Genomic DNA, 20,846 nt, shown 5'->3' on the forward strand with positions numbered 1-20,846 from the left:
CTGGGGACCCCACAGGCCAGGCCCCCGTGGGCCCTAGGGGACCCCCGGCCCCAGCACGTGGCCCCCGGGTCCACCTCAGAAAAGCTGTCTCTAACCAAGACCGAGGTTCGTGGGACACAGTGGACGCCCACCCCCACGCCGTCAGCAGCCACGGGCGCCTGAGCCACACTCCCCCTTCCAGCTCGCTGGCTGCCCACACCCAGCAGCCTCTCCTCTGGCCCGTCCCCACCGCACACCAGGATGGAGAAGCCCCCACCGTGGCTCTCAGGCACGACCAGCGGGGGTACGGTGCTCACCGACTGAGGACGCCAGCCCCTATGCGGCCTCCACCCGGTTGCCTCCTGACCATTTCCTGGATTCCGACACCTGGTCTGATGCTCCCACATCCGCTGTTCCCTAAGCCCCGGCCCCCCCACCCCCCCACCCCCACTGCACCGGGCCCCTGAGGCCCACATCCCAGGTAAGTGGGAAGATGCCCACGTCTCTGGTGGTGGGGCAGTGGGGGGGGGGGGGAGCAGGACTCATGCGTACTGCCCCCCAGGCTGCCCTTCCCGCACCCCGAGGTCTGCCCGGCCTCTCCAAATGGCCGCTTGGCTTCTGCCCGCCGCCCCTCGGGCTGGGGCTCAGGCCCCCTCCAGGGCACCCCACGGGACACGCGGTCCGGGATCCCAAGCACACGGACCGAGCAAGTAGGCACAGAGGACAGCCGGCCAGGTGGCACGCACAGCGGGCTGAGCTGTCCCATCTCATACGGCTGCCCCCCTGCTCCTCCCTGAGGCCGCCCCCAGGACAGGCACCCCCAGAGCTAGAGGCCAAGGTGACACAGGCTGGCCCGCCTTCCTGGTAGCACGGCCAGTTCCCTAGGGAGGGACACAGTGAGGGCCTGAGGCAGCAGAGAGTCTGGCTTTCCTGCTCCCACACGGCCTGAGCCTCCGGGCTCTGTGTCCTCTGGCCATCGCAGGGGGAGCGGATGGCAGCAGAGGGCCCGGGGCTCCCTCCCCCTCCTCTTCTACTTGGTCCTATGCCACTGTCACAGCCAGCGTGGCCCAGCCTGCCCCGGTCCCCTGGGAGCGTGCCAGGGGGAAGTGTCAGCCGCCCTCGGGGACGCCCCACTGCAGTGTCCTTCTGCCCCATCTGAACCTGGGTCCCAGGCACAGGCTGGAGAAAGAAAGTTCCAAACGTGTTCCCGAGAGTCACAGCGGGACCCAGCAGGCCCACCTCCCGGCGCCTTCCCTGAAGACGGAGAACAGGTGTGCCAGCAAAATCCGGACACGGCGTTCGAGGCAGCCTGACGCACAGTAGCCAAAAAGCGGCAACGACCCGAATGTCCACCAGCCGAAGAGGTCACACGGAATGTGGCCGGGCCACGCGACGGAGTCTCATCAGGAGGGAAGCACCGTCCACCCCGGCACGGCTGGGCCTGGGTGCGAGAGCCAGACGCAAAAGGCCACGTGTCGTGGGTTCCCATTCATCAGAAATGTCCAGAGTAGGACAATCCAGGGACGGAAAGCGACTGGAGGTTGCTGGGGGCTGGGGAAGGCAGAGGTAGCGACTGGTAACCATCACAGTCCCTACATTTGAGGGGGAGGGGTGGCGAAAAGGCTCCAAAACTAAGGCGTGGAGGTGGCGGCACAAGTCTGCGAACACAACAAAACCACGGACCGTGCACCCGGAGCAGGTGCACACGGTGGCAGGTGAGCCACATATATAGAAGAGGTCTGTCAAAAACACAAAGCCTCAGGGTGCCCGGGGGCTCAGTCAGTTCAGGGTCAGACTCTTGATTGCGGCTCAGGTCCCAATCCCCCGGTTCGTGAGTTCAAGCCCCACGTGGAGATCTGCTCTGGCAGTGCGGAGCCTGCTTGGGGTTCTCTCTCTCCCTCTCTCTCTCTCTCTTTCTCCCCTCCTCCCATGCGCTCACTCTCTCTCTCTCTCAAAATAAATAAATAAATAAACTTAAAACACACACGCACAAAACCTCGTTCCATTTCCAGTTTGGACCGGTTTGCTGACGAACGCTGCCGTCTCCCCTGCATCCAAATGAGAACCAGTGAGTCCCGGGCAGGGAGAGAAAACCGAGGAGGGCCACCCAGGGACCAAACCCTTAAAAGGTCTTCTGGGAAAGTCTGAGCGGAAAGCGCAGGTTGACTCTAAACCTCGACAGGAAGTACAGCAGGTGTCAGCAGACTGTCGCAGCTTTCCTCCGAGGACCTGGAGCAGCCCGAGGTTGGGGGCGTCAGGGGCTGACCTGAGGACAGACTGTGTGTGACCCCCGGGCCAGGGACTCCTGGATCGCAGCCCTGCATCGTGCGGCCCCCGGTGCGTCCGGCTGACGCAGAGCAGTGGCGGGAGAGGAACCACACGGGGCGGGGTGGCCTGGAGGCTCCCATCCCGGTTGAGGGTTGGAGAGAAACACGAAGCACTCTTAGAAACTTCCGGAAGATAGGACACTCCCTCCGCTCCTCAGAGCCCCAGCCGTCAGCTCTGCACGAAGAAGGAGACGTTTGCTTGTGCGGAGCACATACCGCCAACGAATACCCAGCTCTCCAGGGCCTCGCGTAAACACGGGAACACCGAAGGTCTCCAAACACGTAAGGAAAGCGTAAGTGTGGAAGAGAAGCAAATCTCTGAACTAACCGTCAAGCGGACACTGAAGTAAGGGAGAGGCTACTACTTCCTAAAGTAAGAACAGGATGCTTATGAAAGACAGAAAGACAGACAGACTGACAGACGAAGGGAGGGAGGGAGGGAAGAAGGACGGAAATACTTGGGACTTCTTGGAAGCTAAAAGCACGACGCTCCAGATAAAAGGAGACATAAGAGTGTGTGCAGTAGAGTGTGTGGGCAAAAGCTAATTCTGGAAGGATCTGTACAGAACGCGATTCAGAAGGACAGAGCGAGGAAGGTCCGAAGAGCTCAGGACACGAGGAGGGCAAATGCAGCCGGCCAGCATCCGTGGCCCCGAGCAGAGCGGAAGGGGAAGGATCGAACCCCAGTCACGGAAGAAAGTCATGGCATAAAAGTTGCACAAACGCGCCTGGAGCCAGAAGATGCTGTGAGCAGCAAGATGAAACGAGGCGATGAAAGCGTTACGGTAATCCGAGGTGGCAGGGGCCAGGAGGGGGACGTTTCTACACGGTTCTAGCAAGAGAAAAGACTAGAAAATAGAGGAACCTCTGGCCCTGCCCCACTCACCACAGAGGACGGCTTTTAAACAACAGGAGCCCGGAAAGTTCACTGCCCATGAACCTCCTAAACTTCTGCTCAGCGATCTCCGGCAAGACGGAAATGGCCCGGGCTCTTCACGTGTCCACAGAATGTTCACAGATACTATCTGTGCCTGGGACCCAGAGGGAATCCCGAGGCACCTGCCGTGACACCACCATCCGTCACCTCCGAGCAGAAACTTACCCGCCTACAGTCTGTCAAGCCTTTCCTAGGGAGGCCTGGCCTTACGGTGGTGGTAGGACAGTCTCGAAAACACAGTAGCCTAAACAAGAGCGTGTGGAACAGTATTACTGACAAAGCCTCACCTCCCCTGGTGCGTGGCTTCCGGGACAGAGGTTAAGTGTTCCCCTCAACGCTCTAGAAAAAAATACTTGAAAAAACAAAATTTTTTTTAATTTATTTTTTAATGTTTATTTTTGAGAGAGAGAGAGTGTGTGAGTGTGTGTGGGGGACAGAGAGAGAGGGAGACACAGTCTTAAGTGGGCTCCAGGCTCTGAGCTGTCAGCACAGAGCCCGTACGCAGGGCTTGAACTCAAACAGTGAGATCAGACCTGAGCTGACACTTAACCAACTGAGCCACACAGGTGTCCCTCAAAAAATAAATTAAGAAAGAGTAGGAATGGCTCAGTCGGTTGAGCGTCCGACTCTTGATTTGGGCTCAGGTCATGATCCCAGGGTCGTGAGATCGAGCCCATGTCAGGCTCTGCACTGATGGTACAGAGCCTGCTTGAGGTTCTCTCTCCCTCTCTCTCTGTCCCTCCCCTGCTTGTGCCCTTGCTCTCTCTCCCTAAAATAAACGTGAAAACAAATTTTAATAAAAGTATCAGTAAAATGTTACAAGTTCTGGCAAGTTTACTAACAATAAACTTTAAAATGGACAGAAGAATACGCTCACCGATTCAGAGATATTTGTTTCTAAGCATAAAAAAAGTAGTATATGAGTATATTTATCCTAAAATTAGAAAATGTAAATGAAGGGGCACCTGGGGGGGCTCAGTTAGTTAAGCGTCCGACTTCGGCTCAGGTCAGGATCTCATGATTCGTAAGTTGAAGCCCCACGTTGGGCTCTGTGCTGACAGCTCAGAGCCTGGAGCCGCTTCAGATTCTGTGTCTCCCTCACTCTCTGCCCCTCCTCCCCCTTCTCTCTCCCTCTCTCTCAAAAATAAACAAACATTAAAAAAAGAAAATGTAAATGAAATATACCAAGTTCTAGAAATTATAAGTTGCCTGTATTGACTAACAAGATGAAAATTGTAATACAACGATATCCAAAGAAGATCTTGAAAAGATATGTAAAGGTCTGATCTTCAAAAGGCATAGACTCGGTAAGGTTGCCTACCGCCAGTCTTCAACACAGAGGCCTTTCCTGTTACATTCACAACATTGCAGAGCTTAGAAAAAGCCATAAGTCTTCTGGGTTTATTTAACAGGCCTGGTAAAACTCTGATGCCAAAACCTCTCTCTAGAGGGAGGGAGACAGAGAAACTGACTGTAACCCAGGTTCACCTAAGAATACAAAGTAAGAAATTCCAAAGTGTTAGCTCATCCAATACGGAGCTGCCCGACAAGAGTAAAAAGTCGAGTCAATGTCCGAATGCAAGTTAGAAATATGATCAACGATGCTGGAGAGTGGGAGCAGAAAAGCCGTTAGAATTCCTCCCAACAGATGAACACATACACACAATCTGACTCATTCTTTACTCAAAAGCCCAAAGCAAAACTCTTGGCAAACTGGGAAGACAAAGAAACCACGTAAGTTCAACCAAATTCCACCACAAAGCCATGAACATCGGCCTGGCCACACGCTCCATCATGCACTCTGGTTCCCCCCTGGAGTGAGGCAGGAGGGTCTGCTGCCAGGGGCTCGGGCTGTACCAGGCATCCCAGCTGGTGCCATGACAGCAAAATAAACAGAACGCATGCGCTTGGAAAGGAAGACACGAAACGTGAATCCCTTGCAACTCACGTGGCTGTCTGCGACACAGCCTTCTGGACTCTCGCTCACTGCTGGCACCTCCGTGCTTGCGAGCCAGGACCCAGCTCGCTGCCCTTCTGTCCCCGCTCAGATGCCCAGAGCTTTTCTTCCTATTTTCAGAAATCATGTGATCGTTCGATCTCCCACTGACCCTGGCCCGCCGGCACCAGCCTGAGGCCCCCGACCCACAGTGGTCCGTCTCAGAGAGGGGTCCAGACCTGGGTCAGGGTGCCGGCAACCCTGAGGAGGTGTGGTTGAAGCAGGGGCAGTTGAATGATGCTGTGACCGTCCAGAGAAGGGAGAAGCAGGCAGTGTATGGGCCAAAGGAAAGGGCATCACACACAGGGACGTGGGCCACAAATCAGAAGCAGAAGAGGAGGATGAGCCCCAACACCTGCTAGACTGAGCCGGACCTGAGAGGCAGCTGTGGGCAGAGTAGAAGTCATCAAACCGGCACCAGGACCTGTCCCTAAAGCCAGTGTCAGCCTCCCCCGACCCCACTGGCTTCAAGCCCACGTTCCCTCCCCATTCCCACTCACAAAACCCCAGGCTTTGGGGGCCTGGCCTGGGGGCAGGGGGCATGAGGGATGTATCCGGAATTGTGGGCTCTTGAACTTCCCACCCACCATTGAGTGGTTCACTTCTCCAGCATTTTTGCATCTGTGAAAGTGGGTCCCCGAGGGGCACGTCACATGGTGGCTGACCTCGGAAGCTGCCCACCGTGACTGTGTGTGTCTACACGGGAAAGCACCGGAACACCCCATAGTACCAGGTGGTTATTCGTATTTCCCATAGCAACACTGCATTCTTTCGTTCAGGGGAGTGGATTAAATGCATGGTTCTCCCACAACCCCTAGAAGGCCTACAGAAAGGATATCTCAAACATTATAAGGAAAATTAAATCAAAATAGTATAAAAACAAGGAGGAAACTTGGGATTTTTTTATGTTTGTAGAAAAGAGACACAGATGGAAACAGATTTGTATATAAATTGGAACAGGACCTCAATGCACGAGAAGTTTTTCATTCATAAAATCAAATGAACTGACACCATTGAGCAGGCCTTGCCTGATGTCCAATGAAATAGACGTGTAAGACTCGGTGGAAAGCATGGAGACACCTGTACCGTAATCAGAGTTGCGGAGAACACATCTCCTTCACATCACAAGATGAAATCAAGCTGCTATGAACAAGAAATAATCAGGTGATGATGTTTGAAAACTGTAAGCTTGTAAATAATGCCAAATAATAGGCTAGAAATGGCTAAAGACTGAAACGTGGTCCAAAACATAAAACCAAGAGAGTCAAGAGGGCAAATGACAAACATAAGGAAAATGAGAGAAAAGTTGAGAGATAGAAAGGCTGGTTCCAGGGGTGCTTGTGTGGCTCAGTCAGTTAAGCGTCCAACTTTGGCTCAGGTCACGATCTCCTGGTTCACAAGTTTGAGCCTGTGTCAGGCTCTGCATTGACAACTCAGAGCCTGGAGCATATTTTTGATTGTGTGTGTGTGTGTGTGTGTGTGTGTGTGTGTGTGTGTGTATCTCTCTCTTTCCCTCCCCTGCTCATTTTTTGTCTCTATCTCTCTCAAGAATAAATAAACATTAAATTTTTTTTTTTTAATGGCTGGTTCCAGAAGGTCTGATGTCTAACTGGAGCACAAAAAGAGAGACAAGGAAAGATGAGATATTTTTTTCAGTTGTACACAAACATTTCCTGAAGTGAGCCTTCGCACTGAAATGCTCGATGAGTTCCAACCATACAAAGTTCAGAACTACAATAAAAAGAAAACCAAGTGCTCCTCAAGTATAAAACAAAAGAGAGAGATAAAAGGTGAATAAACAATGGCAGCACAAGAGAATGGAAATGTACCTTTGAGGCTTTCAGGAAACAAGCAGTTAAAAATCTGAATTCTATACCCAGCCAAACTATCATAAATTGCTGCATTTCATAAATTTTTTTTTTCAACGTTTTTTATTTATTTTTGGGACAGAGAGAGACAGAGCATGAGCGGGGGAGGGGCAGAGAGAGAGGGAGACACAGAATCGGAAACAGGCTCCAGGCTCTGAGTTGTCAGCACAGAGCCCGACGCGGGGCTCGAACTCACAGACCGCAAGATCGTGACCTGGCTGAAGTCGGACGCTTAACCGACTGCGCCACCCAGGCGCCCCTAAATTGCTGCATTTCAGACATGAAAAAAGTCCTAAAATATAAAACTGACCACCACATATAAAAATGTTTTTGATCTTCTAACATAGCCAAATGAAAATGGAAAAAAGAAGTCCAGAATGTATCTTGAAATATAACAAGGGGCCTCTGAGTTAGTCATGGAGGACGAAGAGGAGCTGAGACTGAGCCTGTCTGGGGGCATGGAAACACTGCTCCTGACACAGGCACAGGGTGGGTACTTAGCTTTCTATGAGCCAGTCCTCTGCATTTTATAAGGTGAGTTGCACTTTATCAGACTTCAAAGGAATTTTAAAATATTTAAGGCAGTTCCAAACAGGGGAGCTGTAACCAGAATTCATCACTTTGGAGAAGGGCTCCCCTCTAACCTCACTCAGCAAAACCTGCCTCAAATATTTTCCACAAGTTTTCTGGAACCAAACAATGAACATGTGGGAAAACAGAGTCCTGCAACAGACTCACAAGACGACTGAGTAAAATCCAATCGTAGAAAATAAAGCAGCGCTAATGAGGGCTTACCCTGCAAGCAGCTCTCAGACCAACAAGGAAGGAGGCATGTGAGCCATCGGCTGGGACAATACACAGCCGGGAGGTATAAAAGCTGACAGACAGCCGGAGCTCCTCACACACACGCACACACACACACTCACACACACTCACACACACACCCACACGCACTCCCTCCTGCAGCCCCACCGCCCCCGCCATGGCCGCGTCCACCCTGTCCGTCTGCTCCAGCGACCTGAGCTATGGCAGCCGCGTCTGCCTGCCCGGATCCTCGGACTCCTGCCCCGACTCCCCCTGGCAGGTGGACGACTGCCCAGAGAGCTGCTGCGAGCCCCCGTGCTGCGCCCCGGCCCCCCGCCTGACCCTCCTGTGCGGCCCCTCCTCCCCCTGCCAGGGAGACTGCTGCACCCCTGCATGCTGCAAGTCTGTCTGCTGCACCCCTCTGTGCTGTAAGCCCGTCTGCTGCACCCCTGTGTGCTGCAAGCCCGCCTGCTGCACCCCTGTGTGCTGCGAAGACTCCCCCTGCACAACCTCTCCATGCTGCCAGCCGTCCTGCTGCACCTCCTCCCCCTGTCAGGAAGACTGCTGCACCCCTGTGTGCTGTAAGCCCGTCTGCTGCACCCCTGTGTGCTGCAAGCCCGTCTGCGGCACCCCTGTGTGCTGCAAGCCCATCTGCTGCACCCCTGTCTGCTGTGAGGACTCCCCCTGCACAACCTCTTCATGCTGCCAGCCGTCCTGCTGCACCTCCTCCCCCTGCCAGGAAGACTGCTGCACCCCTGTGTGCTGCAAGCCCATCTGCTGCACCCCTGTCTGCTGCAAGCCCGTCTGCTGCACCCCTGTCTGCTGCAAGCCCGTCTGCTGCACCCCTGTGTGCTGCGAGGATTCCCCCTGCTCAGCCCCCTCCTGCTGCCAGCCCAGCCCCTGCTGCAGACCCTCCTCCTGCGTGTCCTTGCTCTGCCGCCCCGTGTGCAAGCCCGTCTGCTGCACCCCTGTCTGCTGCCAGGACTCCCCCTGCACAACCTCTTCATGCTGCCAGCCGTCCTGCTGCACCTCCTCCCCCTGCCAGGGAGACTGCTGCACCCCTGTCTGCTGCAAGCCCGTCTGCTGCACCCCTGTCTGCTGCAAGCCCGTCTGCTGCACCCCTGTGTGCTGCAAGCCTGTCTGCTGCACCCCTGTGTGCTGCGAGGACTCCCCCTGCTCAGCCCCCTCCTGCTGCCAGCCCAGCCCCTGCTGCAGACCCTCCTCCAGTGTGTCCCTGCTCTGCCGCCCCGCGTTCCCCCGCCCTGCCTGCTGCGGCCCTGTCTCGGGCCAGCCCTGCTGCTGACCGGCTCCAGCTTCTGCCTCTAGAAGACCTTCTGCCATCTTTGCTCCAGAGCACAGACGTCCTCTCTCAGGAGCCCCGGAACCCCTCTGGGGGCGCCAGGACGCCCCCTGCCCCTCGGTGGACGCACGGCTGCTGCCTTCTGGGGATCCGGACATGCCCGGCTTCCTTTTCTGCAAAGACAGGTCCCTCAACGGGGGGTGGGGGGCTGCTGCACCCTGGAGCCCTCCCCTGCAGGGCTGGTTGCTCGCATTCCGGGTGACAAAGGCCACTGCTATCATCAATAAAATGTCTGGATCATGAAACAGAGATGGCTGTGTTGTTCCCTCTCCTCTGAGCCCAGAGACCACGCCAAAGCGGGCAGCGTTTGCTCTGCCTGGTGGAAGCAAGCGACAAAGACGCAGCCTCCAAGTCCAAGTTCAAAGCCCCCGAAAGAGGAGATCTGCACGCGGACGCCGTCCGCATACTCCACTTCCCTTCCCACCCCGCGGCCCCACCCTCCTCCCGGGGAAGAGCCAGGCCTTCCCCGGGCTGGGCCCGGCACGTGAGTGCGGCTGCAGAAGCCTCGCACCCTGAGTGGGCCTTGGGCCCTGCCCATGCCTGGCCCCCTGCCCGTGCAGGTTAAAGGTGAGCTGGGGGCAGCACGACCCTACCTGGTGGGAACCCGAGGGCCCAGTAACACCGCACTGACGCCCTTGGAGAGAGGCGTCCACACACGGGAACGCCTGCGTGCTGGTCTGGGCACAAGGGCTGACGCTCTGAGCACCAGAAGATTCCCGCGGGCCCCAGGAGGGGTGCAGGGGTCGGTTCAGGCATCACGCATTCTGCTCCAGGTTTCAAGGCCTGATTGAGGAGACAGGGAGCAAAACGCTGCCTTGTGAACAAATCCTCAAGACAGTGGAAGAGGACGAGTCTGCAGTCTCAGTGGACCACTAGCACTAGAGAGGGTCAGGGAGCACCGGCCAGACCCACCAGGTCAGCATCAGGCTCCCTATTTGTCCCTTGTGCCAGGGACAGACGGAAGAGGCCCTTCGGGAGCAGAACAGCAGAGGCTGGCAGCCGGGAGAGGGAAGTACCTCCTCGCAGAGGCTGGCTCTCCCCACCCCCCTCCCAGGGAAGCAGAGACAGAGCAAAATCCCCAGGGGCCTGTGAAGAGAAAGGGGCTGGATTGTTACCTGCCTTGACTCCTAAATCCCTCAGTTTCCCCACATTTATTCAAAACCTGTGCCCGTTCCTCGTCCATTTGAATTTTAAGAAAAATTCCACCGTCTGCACAGATAGACGGGCAGATTGGATTCCTCACAGCACAGAGTGAGAGACGTGAGGAAGTTCCGCCTCATCGGGAACCAAAAAGAGTGCAGTGCACGGATGTTGACTCACGTGGAAACCAGCAACCCACAACGCACAACGGTGCCAGGATAGTGCATGGGAGGGAGGGGCAGGGCCCCTGCAGGACGTGCCCCCACCCCCACTCCTGCCCCGTGGCACAAGAACATCCAGGACTTTCTGATGGCTCCCCGGGAAAGTCGGTCACAGCTGCAGAAGGCGTGGCCGGCCACCCTGAAGCCAAGCTGCTCCTGGCTGGGGCCTCTACATGGCCAGCTGGACTGCTCCCAGATGGGGCATCTACACGGTCAGCCAGACTGCTCACAGAGGGGCGTCTACACAGTCAGTAGGACTAGACTGTTCCCAGATGGGGCATCTACATAGCCAGACTGCTCCCAGATAGACATCTACATGGTCAATCAGACTAGACTGCTCACATTCAGGGTATCTACACGGTCAACCAGACTAGACTGCTCCCAGATGGGGCATCTATACGGTCAGCCAGACTGCTCCCAGATGGGGCATCTATACAGTCAGCCAGACTGCTCCCAGATGGGGCGTCTACACGGTCAGCCAGACAGCTCTCAGACAGAACGTCTACACCGTCAGCGGGACGACTCCCAGTTAGAGCGTCTACAGAGTCAGCGGGCGACCGCTGCCCAGGAGAGAACGAGTCGGAGGTGATGGCTGTCGTTACCGTTGGAAGCTTCTTGAACGCCGTGCACGGTGCAGCATGTTCTGGGACCCTCCAGGTCTCGGGGGAGCCTGTCTGTGGGCAACTCTCGACCCCAGACACCCCGTCACCCGTCAGGCCCGAGACCAGGACAGTCACCCCCTCCGAGGCGTCACTGAGGAGACTGGGAGGGCCTCCCCGCTGCCTGGTGGGTGGGCCCGTGGCCCCGGGGTCCTGGAGGGAGGGTGTGTGCAAGACGAGGGCCTGACGCAACGACTGAACACCTGTGACGGTGAGACAGTGGCTGGTGGTGGGGTCCGAATGGGACCAAGGACGAGGAAGGGCTGCGAACGGCCGGTGCTCTGAGAGCCGCTCCTGAATTTCACATCCTCTATTATCCCGTGAGCTCACGATAAGGGAAGTTTCCAGATATGTGTCCGTGGCAGGAAGGACCCCCCCTTGATGGTGTTCATCTTACACTATTTCTCGGTTCCCAAACAGCTTCCCCCCCGGCACCCCGGTGTGCCTCGGCTTCCTTGTGCCAACGACCACGCCCTCTCTGCGCGTCTCCCGCCTGTCCCCAGGATGACACGGGCCCGCCCGGCTACTCCAGGGCGTCTCCCGTTGCGAGACCCTCCGTGCACCCCGTCTGGGAAGCCGCCTCGCCTGTAGGGCTGCAGTCGCGGATTCCGTTCATGGGGACACGGACATCTCTGGGGCCCACGGAAGTAACCCACAAAGCCCTGTGCCCCCGGACGTTTGCAGGAGGAGCTGTACTCTGTATGGAGCGGACAGTTTTAATGGTTAGACCGGGGTGGGCTCGCATAGTAATTGCCGAGCGGGGGACTTTTAACCTCACAAAGTCAGAGGGTCACCCTGGGTCCCGCCCAGAGCTGAGTGAGAACTGACCTCACGTTCAAGGGACACAGGAAGCCCTGGGGGCCCGTCGGGCTGAGCTAGGAGTGTCCACGCGCCCAAGGGGCCGCCTTTGAGTGGTCAGTCCCCCGGGCACAGCCATCTGGTCCCCTGTGGCTTCTCTGCAGAAGGAGCTTTCCAGAAGCCTGGGAGCGAGCCCTGGAGGAAGCAGTTTGAGGAAAGCACTAAGGAGAGACAGCACACACTCGGGTGGGCTTCACATGCGCTCTGGGATTTATTAGAGCTCAGTGCTGGCGGCTGCAGGGGCTGGGCACTTGCACCAGCCAGGGTGGGTGCCGTGTGGACGACCCGGGCTGGGGTCGGGGGACGCCGGGGGTGACTCTGTCCGCCTGGTTAGTGGGGATCAGGCGGCTTTGCTGTAAGATGGTCTAGTCAGGTCCAGAAGGTCTCAGGTGGACGAGGTCTGCCTGCCGGGAGTTCAGACAGCAGCTACTTCTGGCCCCACGGAGGAGGGGTCCTAGGAGGCCACGGGCTAGCCACAGTTAGGGGTGCCGCAGGGAACAGGCCTGAGGACCAGGGTGGGGCAGGAGGGCCGGCAGCACCCGGAGGACTGGCAGGAGGGGGTCACACACACAATGGGCTTGCAGCTCACAGGCAGGTACACAACAGGCTTGCAGCTCACGGGCACGCGGCAAGACGCCTGGCAGGAGCTGGGCACATAGCAGGACGCCTGGCAGGAGCTGGGCACGTAGCAGGACGCCTGGCAGGAGCTGGGCACATAGCAGGACGCCTGGCAGGAGCTGGGCACGTAGCAGGACGCCTGGCAGGAGCTGGGCACACGGCAGGCCGGCTGGCAGCCAGTGGAGCCGCTGGTGTGGCACATGGCGATGTAGGGCTGGAGTGGAGTCAGGGTGGAAAACGGGGCCGGTCTGGAGCCTCCTTCCCCAGGCGGCTTTTATACCCAGGCTGTGGCGTCCTGGCAACAAGCCACACGGGTGCCCTCCTCCTGGTTGCCTGCTTGTTTTCTTCCTCTTCCTCCTGTGTGCGTCTCTTCCTGGAGGTTCTGCTGGAAGTGACTCAGTTCAGGAAGCTCTGTCTCAGCCCCCAGGCTCACTGTGACCCAGCGGCCCTGCGATTTCTGGATTCAGCCCCCAGGTTGGATGGCCAAGGACCATCAGCAGGGACAGGGGACTCCACATCAGGACGTTCAAGGTCCTCCCCAAGTTTATACACCCTGCCCTCCGTCCACACAAGTACCATCCAAGTCACCAGACCCGGGGCGGGGGGCGGGGGGAGGTCCCCCCGTTTTGATTTGGAAACTCAGTGACCTACAAGGCCTTCCCCCCCTGGCCAGGGCCAAACGGCTGGGCTCCTCATCGGGGAGAGCTGTGGCCACGTTATCGCAAGAATAACAATGAGGGAGTCCCAGCTTTGTGCCGGGTGTTGTGCTAAGCATCTCACGTGGATCGTCTCATAACTGATTAGTTATCGGTCCCTGCCACCATTCGAGGGGCAGGTGTGCCCCACTTACACGGATGTGCAATCAGGTTCGGAAGGATTCCGTGCTGTGTGCGCGTTCTCACTGGGGCGGCCAAGCAGCAGGAATTGGAAGCTGCTGGGTTTCACTCTGGAGTCCGTGGTCCTCACCATCGGGCCAAATCATGCTGGGGTTTTGGGGGTTTTCTGAGTTTCTTGGAGCTGTTAGGTAGAATTTTTTTAATAGATCAAACTTGGGTATTTTGTCCATTATTCAAAACATTCTTGTGCTTCAGTATCATTCTCTTCTCCTTCTTGTGTTGAACTTGCTTGTTGTTCGACTTCCCGATATTGTCCCAGGGACCCTCTTCGTTTTTCATAATTCTGTTCTCTCTTCTTCGGATTGGATGATTCCTCCCCACGTGTCTTCAAGTTGACACTGTCCTTCTTCTTCTGTCGGCCCAGGACTGGGATGGCTGGACCCCCAGCTGCACGGTCTGAACCCGTCCGCCCGCACCTAAAGACGAGCGTCCACGCCGCGCTCGTCCACGCTTCCCGCTGCTCCTGGAGCGTGCCCATCCTGCAGCAGTGTCGTTAACACTCCCACGGCTGCCTCTGCTTGGAACACCGCCTCCCGACCCCTCCGCATCTCCCAGGAGCCAGCTCAGCGTCGCCTCCACACAGAGGCCCCCAACCACCCACCAACACCCATTACTCTCTACCTGCTGAGCCTGCTTTCCTTTCTGGGACTCGGCCCTCTCTGTAATTATTTCAGGCGTTGATTTGTACGCATTCATGTATCCATTGCCCCAGAAGGCCCATGAGGCTAGGACATCTCCATAGCCAGCACAAAGTATATGTCTGTTGCACGAACAAATCGATGATTACATAGATGGCTATAAGGCAGAAGTCGGTCACCTTTCTATAAATGGAAGACAGTAAATGTTTCAGCCTTGCAGTGACGTGGTCTGTCTCATAACCACTTCACATTACAGCGCAAGCCCTCAACGGCACGTAAGCAAACGAGCATGGCCGTTTCTAATAAAACTTTATTTGCCAAACAGGCGGCAGGCCGCCTTTGTCCCACAGACTTCTCTGCTCCCCAGTTTGCAAATCCCTACTTTAATGTTTTCCCGTGCAAAATAAAAGCTCAAAACGCATTATTGCCCCAAAGCCTCCACTGATGGCAAAAAGGAATAAAGGCTACGGTGCTGAGTCGAACCGGTGGCGCTCCGGGCACAGTATCGGCCTGGAGAAGTAACACGGACCCCAAGTAAAGTCGAACCAGGACATCCTGTTTACAGAAGAAGAAACTGGCCTCTAAGCTAAACTTAATTTACAGCGGAGCATCACACGGGGGAGGGCGTCTCAGGACAAGAGGGTGTTGGGGAAACGTGATGGAAAAAGCTATGAGGAAGTCCACAGCTGTGCCTCTGGGTGGCCAGGACGCCCACGGCCCGGTATAAAGGCGGCCCAGGCAAGGAGCCTCCAGACGTCCCCGCCCTCCTCCCTCCCGGACACCGGCCGAGCCCCACGCCAACATGTGCCACACCAGCTGCTCTGCGGGCTGCCAGGCTTCCTGCGGCTCCTCCGGCCCCTGCCAGGCGTCCTGCTGTGTGCCCGTGAGCTGCAAGCCCGTGTGCGTGCCCGTGAGCTGCAGACTCGCCGTGTGCGTGCCCGTGAGCTGCAAGCCCGCGTGTGTGCCCTCCTGCCAGTCCTCCGTGTGCGTGCCCGTGAGCTGCAAGCCCGAGTGTGTGCCTTCCTGCCAGTCCTCCACGTGCGTGCCCGTGAGCTGCAGACCCGCCGTGTGCGTGCCCGTGAGCTGCAAGCCCGCGTGTGTGCCCTCCTGCCAGTCCTCCGTGTGCGTGCCCGTGAGCTGCAAGCCCGAGTGTGTGCCCTCCTGCCAGTCCTCCACGTGCGTGCCCGTGAGCTGCAGACCCGCCGTGTGCGTGCCCGTGAGCTGCAAGCCCGCGTGTGTGCCCTCCTGCCGGCCCTCCTGCCCCACCCTGGTCTGCAGACCCGTGTGCTGTAGCTCCCCGTGCTGCTTCTGACCAGGGGTCTCCTAACACCTGCTCCGGGGGCAGAGGGGGCCCCGCCCATGCCCCTCCGGTGAGGACCAAGCCTTCGCCGGGCCTCTAGTTCTGCGCGTGGCAGGTCAAACACTCCCAATGAATCGTCTGAACCCTGGGGCGAGGACGGAGCAGGACGAGCGGATCCCCCCGTGACCCTGCGTGTCTCCGCCGGGGTCCTTCTCTGTCTCCGGCAGGGAACCCAGCCCGTGTGAGCCCAATAAATCGTGCCTCCCTGAGGCAGCTTGCCCCTGTCTTATTTTCACAGACTCTGAAGTTCTTTCCTCGACGGCATATACAAACCATAAGCGCGGCCGCCCCTCCTCAAAGAGCCCCCTTTCCAACAGCTCAGCTGGAGGCGGGGGCTCCTCGGAGGCCGCAGGGGGGCTGTGCCATCCACACACCCACCACCGAGACCCACCCTGCAGAAGGGGAAGTGCAGGGGTAACCCGCCCCGCTGAACAGGGGCCGGGAATCGGGCCGGCGCCGGGCCTGACGTGGTGCCTTCGAGGATCGCTACAACAGGGAGGGCGGGGAAGCTCGCACAAACCCACCCCCACTACAAAGGAGAGTCTGACCACCCCGGGGAGGAGCAGCCGGAAGTGAGGAAGCCTCGCCCTCCAAGACCCAGGCCCGCGGGCCTGCTCAGGACTGACCCGGGGCCAGGACAACAGAGCCCTCCTGCCCCCGACTCGGCCTGGCCGGCACGGCCGCGGGAGCAGCAGCGGTCACTGGGGGGAGGCAGGCACGTGGAGGGTCCCCTCCGTGGGCGGGGCACACAGGGGCTGCTGGAGACTTAGGGCGGAGCAAGAACCCTGCGCCTCCAGGCCTCGCCCCACGCACACGGCACTGGAAGCCCAGCACGAAGGAATCCGAAGCCTTAGTACCTTGAAGGTCATCGCAAGAACAGCGACGCCCAAGCCAAGGTCAACATCTGAGCAGGCTGATCGGAACTTACCCCCCACCACCCTGGTGACCCGACAGGAGAGACTCACCCGTTTCCAGGAAGAAACACTGGGTATGTCCCTTTCAATTAATACAGGATCTCTGATATTCAATCAAACATTAGAAGACATATTTTTAAAAAGCAAGGAAAAAACTCAATCCAATTTCTAAGGACAAAGCAATCAACAAAACTAGACTCAAAAATGACACAGATGGGGGCGCCTGGGTGGCGCAGTCGGTTAGGCGTCCGACTTCAGCCAGGTCACGATCTCGCGGTCCGTGAGTTCGAGCCCCGCGTCAGGCTCTGGGCTGATGGCTCGGAGCCTGGAGCCTGTTTCCGATTCTGTGTCTCCCTCTCTCTCTGCCCCTCCCCCGTTCATGCTCTGTCTCTCTCTGTCCCAAAAATAAATAAAAAACGTTGAAAAAAAAAATGACACAGATGTTGGAGCTATCAGACAGAAACATTAAAATAATGATGTTGAGCAAAATAAGTTGGAGAAAGACAAATACTGTATGATCTCACTTATATGTGAATTCTAAAACACGAACCAAAGGAAAGAAAACGAAACAAAACGAGGTGATAAATACAGAGAAGATACTGATGTTTTCCAGGGGTGGGGGGGTGACATGGGTAGGGGGTCAAAAGATACAAATTTCAAGTTACAAAATTAAAAAGTCCTCAGGATGTAATGTATAGCATGGTGACTATAAAAAAAGTGTTTATATTGAAAGGAATTAGGGAGAGAAATGTAAATATGAAAACAGAGTAAATGTATTAAACTAGAAGAAATAGACTTGAGGGAAACAAAGAGAACTTCGAGAAATCAAAAAAGTCAAGTGATGGAAATTAAAAACTCCGTGGACAACTTAAAACAGAATATTAGACACAGCTAAAGAGAGAATTAGAAAAATCAGAAGGCAGGTCCAAAGAAAGCATCCAGCACGCAGCAAAAAAGAGTCAAAGTGGCAAATAGGTAAGAGATGTTAAGAGATGCAAATATTTGTGGAGGACACGTGTGGTAAATCCATAAATAAAAGCATGAGAATGACGAATATTAAATTTAGGATGATAATTACCTGTGGGGTGGAGTGAAGCACTGAATTGTGTGGTGCAGAGAAGGCTTCTAATTAATTAACTAACTGTGAATAATGCATAAATTGGGTTCTTGGACCCAGTTTTCATATAGGTGTGAGAAGGCTTCCCCACACCTCCAACAAACAGTGCTCTGGGACACCCTCCCAGGGTGTCTTGGAATTCAACTCAGTTCTGACACTATCTACTTGGAGACAGTGTCAGATCCCACAGGTTAATGGCTCAGTCCTAGAGACTGACCCCCACACCACTTCAGATGCCTGCAGCAAGCTGAGCTTGTCACCTGTGTTTCTGACCAACCAGCTCCAGATCAGAGGTCCTTGGGTTCAACTGATTTGTTTAGAGCAGCTCACGGAACTCAGAGACAGCCAGATGGAAGGATGTGGAGGGTAAGGCGTGAGGAGAGCACGTGGAGTTTCCATGCCCTCCACGCTCACCATATCACAATATAAAAAAGATCAGATGGAAAACCCAAAAGATTCCACCAAAACACTCCTAGAACTGATCCATGAATTCAGCAAAGTTGCAGGATACAAAATCAATGCACAGAAATTGGTTGCATTCTTACACACCAATAATATAGCAACAAAAAGAGAAATTAAGGAATCAATCCCATCTACAATTACACCAAAAACCATAAAATACTAGGAATAAACCTAACCAAAGAGGTGAGAAATCTATACACTGAAAACTATAGAAAGCTTATGAAAGAAATTAAAGACACAAAAAAAATGGAAAAATATTCCATGCTGATGGATTAACAAATATTGTTAAAATGTCAATACTACCCAAAGCAATCTACACATGCAATGCAATCCCTATCAAAATAACACCAGCATTCTTCATAGAGCTAGAACAAACAATCCTAAAATTTGTATGGAACCAGAAAAGACCCCGAATGGCCAAAGCAATCTTGAAAAAGAAAACCAAAGCAGGAGGCAACACAATCCCGGACTTCAAGCTGTATCACAAATCTGTAATCATCAAGACAGTATGGTACTGGCACAAAAACAGACACTCAGATCAGTGGAACAGACTAGAGAACCCAGAAATGGACCCGCAAACGTATGGCCAACTATTCTTTGACAAAGCCGGAAAGAATATCCAATGGAATAAAGACAGTCTCTTCATGCAGAAGAATGAACCTGGACACTTTCTTACACCATACATAAAAATAAACTCAAAATGGATGAAAGACCTAAACATAAGACAGGAAGCCATCAAAATCCTAGAGGAGAGGGGCGCCCGGGTGGCTCAGTCGGTTAAGCATCCGACTTCGGCTCGGGTCATGATCTCGCGGTCCGTGAGTTCGAGCCCCGTGTCAGGCTCTGTGCTGACCGCTCAGAGCCTGGAGCCTGTTTGAGATTCTGTGTCTCCCTCTCTCTCTGCCCCTCCCCCGTTCATGCTCTGTCTCTCTCTGTCTCAAAAATAAATAAACGTTAAAAAAAATTTTTTAAAAATCCTAGAGGAGAAAACAGGCAGCAACCTCTTTGACCTCGGCCGTAGCAACTTCTTACATCTCTGGAGGCAAGGGAAACAAAGGCAAAACTGAATTATTGGGACCTCATCAAAATAAAAAGCTTTTGCACAGTGAAGGAAACAATCAGCAAAACTAAAAGGCGACCGACAGAATGGGAGAAGATATTTGCAAACAACATATCAGATAAAAGATTAGTATCCAAAAATCTATAAAGAACTTCTCAAACTCAACACCCAAAAAACAAATGATCCAGTGAAGAAATGGGCAAAAGACATGAACAGACACTTTTGCAAAGAAGACATCCAGATGGCCGATAGACACATGAAAAAATGCTCCACATCACTCATCATCAGGGAAATAGAAATCAAAACCACAATGAGATATACTCGGCAATCAAAAAAAAATGAAATCCTTCCATTTGCCACAACATGGTTGGAACTAGAGGGTATTATGCTAAGTGAAATTAGAGAAAGGCAAATATCATATGACTTCACCCATATGAGAAATTTAAGATACTAAACAGATGAACATAAGGAAAGGGAAGCAAAAATAATATAAAAACAGGGAGGGGGACAAAACATAAGAGACTCTTAAATATAGAGAACAGAGAGGGTTGCTGGAGGGGTTGTGGGGGGGGTGGCTAAATGGGTAAAGGGCATTAAGGAAGACACTTGGAATGAGCACTGGGCATTCTACATAGGGGGTGAATCACTGGAATCTACTCCTGAAATCATTGTTGCACTAGATGCTGACTAACTTGGATATAAATTAAAAAATGAATAAAAATAAACAAAATATGTAAATAAAACCCAATTAGGAAGACCAGTAGGAACACTGCATTCATGTGAGCAGAACATTACTACCTTTTATGTGCTTCTGTACGTGGAGGCATTGCTTGTTATTTAGTTGGACTTTTTTGTATAGAGAATACTTTTAAGGGGCGCCTGGGTGGCTCAGTCAGTTAAGCATCTGACTTCGGCTCAGGTCATGATCTCACGGTTCGTGAGTTCGAGCCCCGCGTCGGGCTCTGCACTGACAAAGGAGACTGTTTGCAGCCTGCGAGGCCGAGCGCGCGGGGCTGGCCGCCGCGCTGCCCTCGCTGCTGCGCCCGGGATGTCGGGCCAGGGCCATGAGGGAGCACTCCTGGGTCAGCGCCACCGTGGGGAGACCGGCACCGAGCTGGCACGGGGTACGGTGGAGCCCGGCTGGGTCGTTCCCCTCGGCTCCCTGGGCCGGCGCTTTCTGCCACCGATCCGCCCTTGGCCGAGAGCAGCGCGGCCTTCTCGTCTGAGTGCGGCGCCTACGGGCTCCTTGGCCAGTGTCCCGAGCAGCGCCTGTGGCCATCAGCACCGCGGGGCTGTGGTGCTCCTGGCGCGTTTCCCTTGGGGACGGAGAGGAGCAGGACACGCCGTGGGGCCCTTCCCTGGCCCTGACACCACATCCGCCCCGGGGCCCGGGGTGGACGGCTGTGTGCCATCAGGCCGGGTGAAGGTGCCGCTGCAGACAGAACACAGGAGGCCGCGGAGGGACGTGTGCCAGGAGCAGGTGCACCGTGCTGTGCGCTCACGGCCGCACCCTGTTCTCAGCTTCTCCCGGCGGGCCGGGCCTCCTTCCCCTTCCCCTCACTCCATCCACGAGGCGCGGCGGCGTCAAGAGCCCCGCTGCACGGGCGGCCGGAGCTGGGTTTGAGCGGCAGC

At 55.2% G+C, this 20,846-nt stretch overlaps 4 protein-coding genes across 4 annotated transcripts in view; 2 read left to right on the plus strand and 2 right to left on the minus strand.

Annotated features, from left to right (window-relative positions):
* TSPEAR (thrombospondin type laminin G domain and EAR repeats) overlaps nt 1–20,846 on the minus strand; it is a 155,723-nt gene that overhangs the window by 102,702 nt on the left and 32,175 nt on the right. The window lies entirely within an intron of this gene.
* On the plus strand, nt 8,023–9,520 carry LOC131512951 (keratin-associated protein 10-8-like). Its single transcript, XM_058732209.1, has one exon. The coding sequence runs from the start codon at nt 8,090–8,092 to the stop codon at nt 9,212–9,214; it is 1,125 nt and encodes a 374-aa protein (XP_058588192.1). The 5' UTR covers nt 8,023–8,089; the 3' UTR covers nt 9,215–9,520.
* Nucleotides 11,992–13,026, minus strand: LOC131512959 (keratin-associated protein 12-1-like). The gene has a single exon (XM_058732218.1). The coding sequence runs from the start codon at nt 12,967–12,969 to the stop codon at nt 12,619–12,621; it is 351 nt and encodes a 116-aa protein (XP_058588201.1). The 5' UTR covers nt 12,970–13,026; the 3' UTR covers nt 11,992–12,618.
* LOC131512958 (keratin-associated protein 12-1-like) lies at nt 15,042–15,870 on the plus strand. Its single transcript, XM_058732217.1, has one exon. It carries the CDS (start codon nt 15,104–15,106, stop codon nt 15,611–15,613), a length of 510 nt encoding a protein of 169 aa, XP_058588200.1. The 5' UTR covers nt 15,042–15,103; the 3' UTR covers nt 15,614–15,870.

The sequence above is a fragment of the Neofelis nebulosa genome, chromosome 5 (genome assembly GCF_028018385.1).
Source record: "Neofelis nebulosa isolate mNeoNeb1 chromosome 5, mNeoNeb1.pri, whole genome shotgun sequence".
Classification (NCBI taxonomy): domain Eukaryota; kingdom Metazoa; phylum Chordata; class Mammalia; order Carnivora; family Felidae; genus Neofelis; species Neofelis nebulosa.

What these genes read in the sequence shown, in the direction of transcription:
- LOC131512959 (XM_058732218.1), bottom strand. Translation starts at nt 12,969, where the DNA reads ATGTGCCACACCAGCGGCTCCACTGGCTGCCAGCCGGCCTGCCGTGTG.
- LOC131512951 (XM_058732209.1), top strand. Translation starts at nt 8,090, where the DNA reads ATGGCCGCGTCCACCCTGTCCGTCTGCTCCAGCGACCTGAGCTATGGC.
- LOC131512958 (XM_058732217.1), top strand. Translation starts at nt 15,104, where the DNA reads ATGTGCCACACCAGCTGCTCTGCGGGCTGCCAGGCTTCCTGCGGCTCC.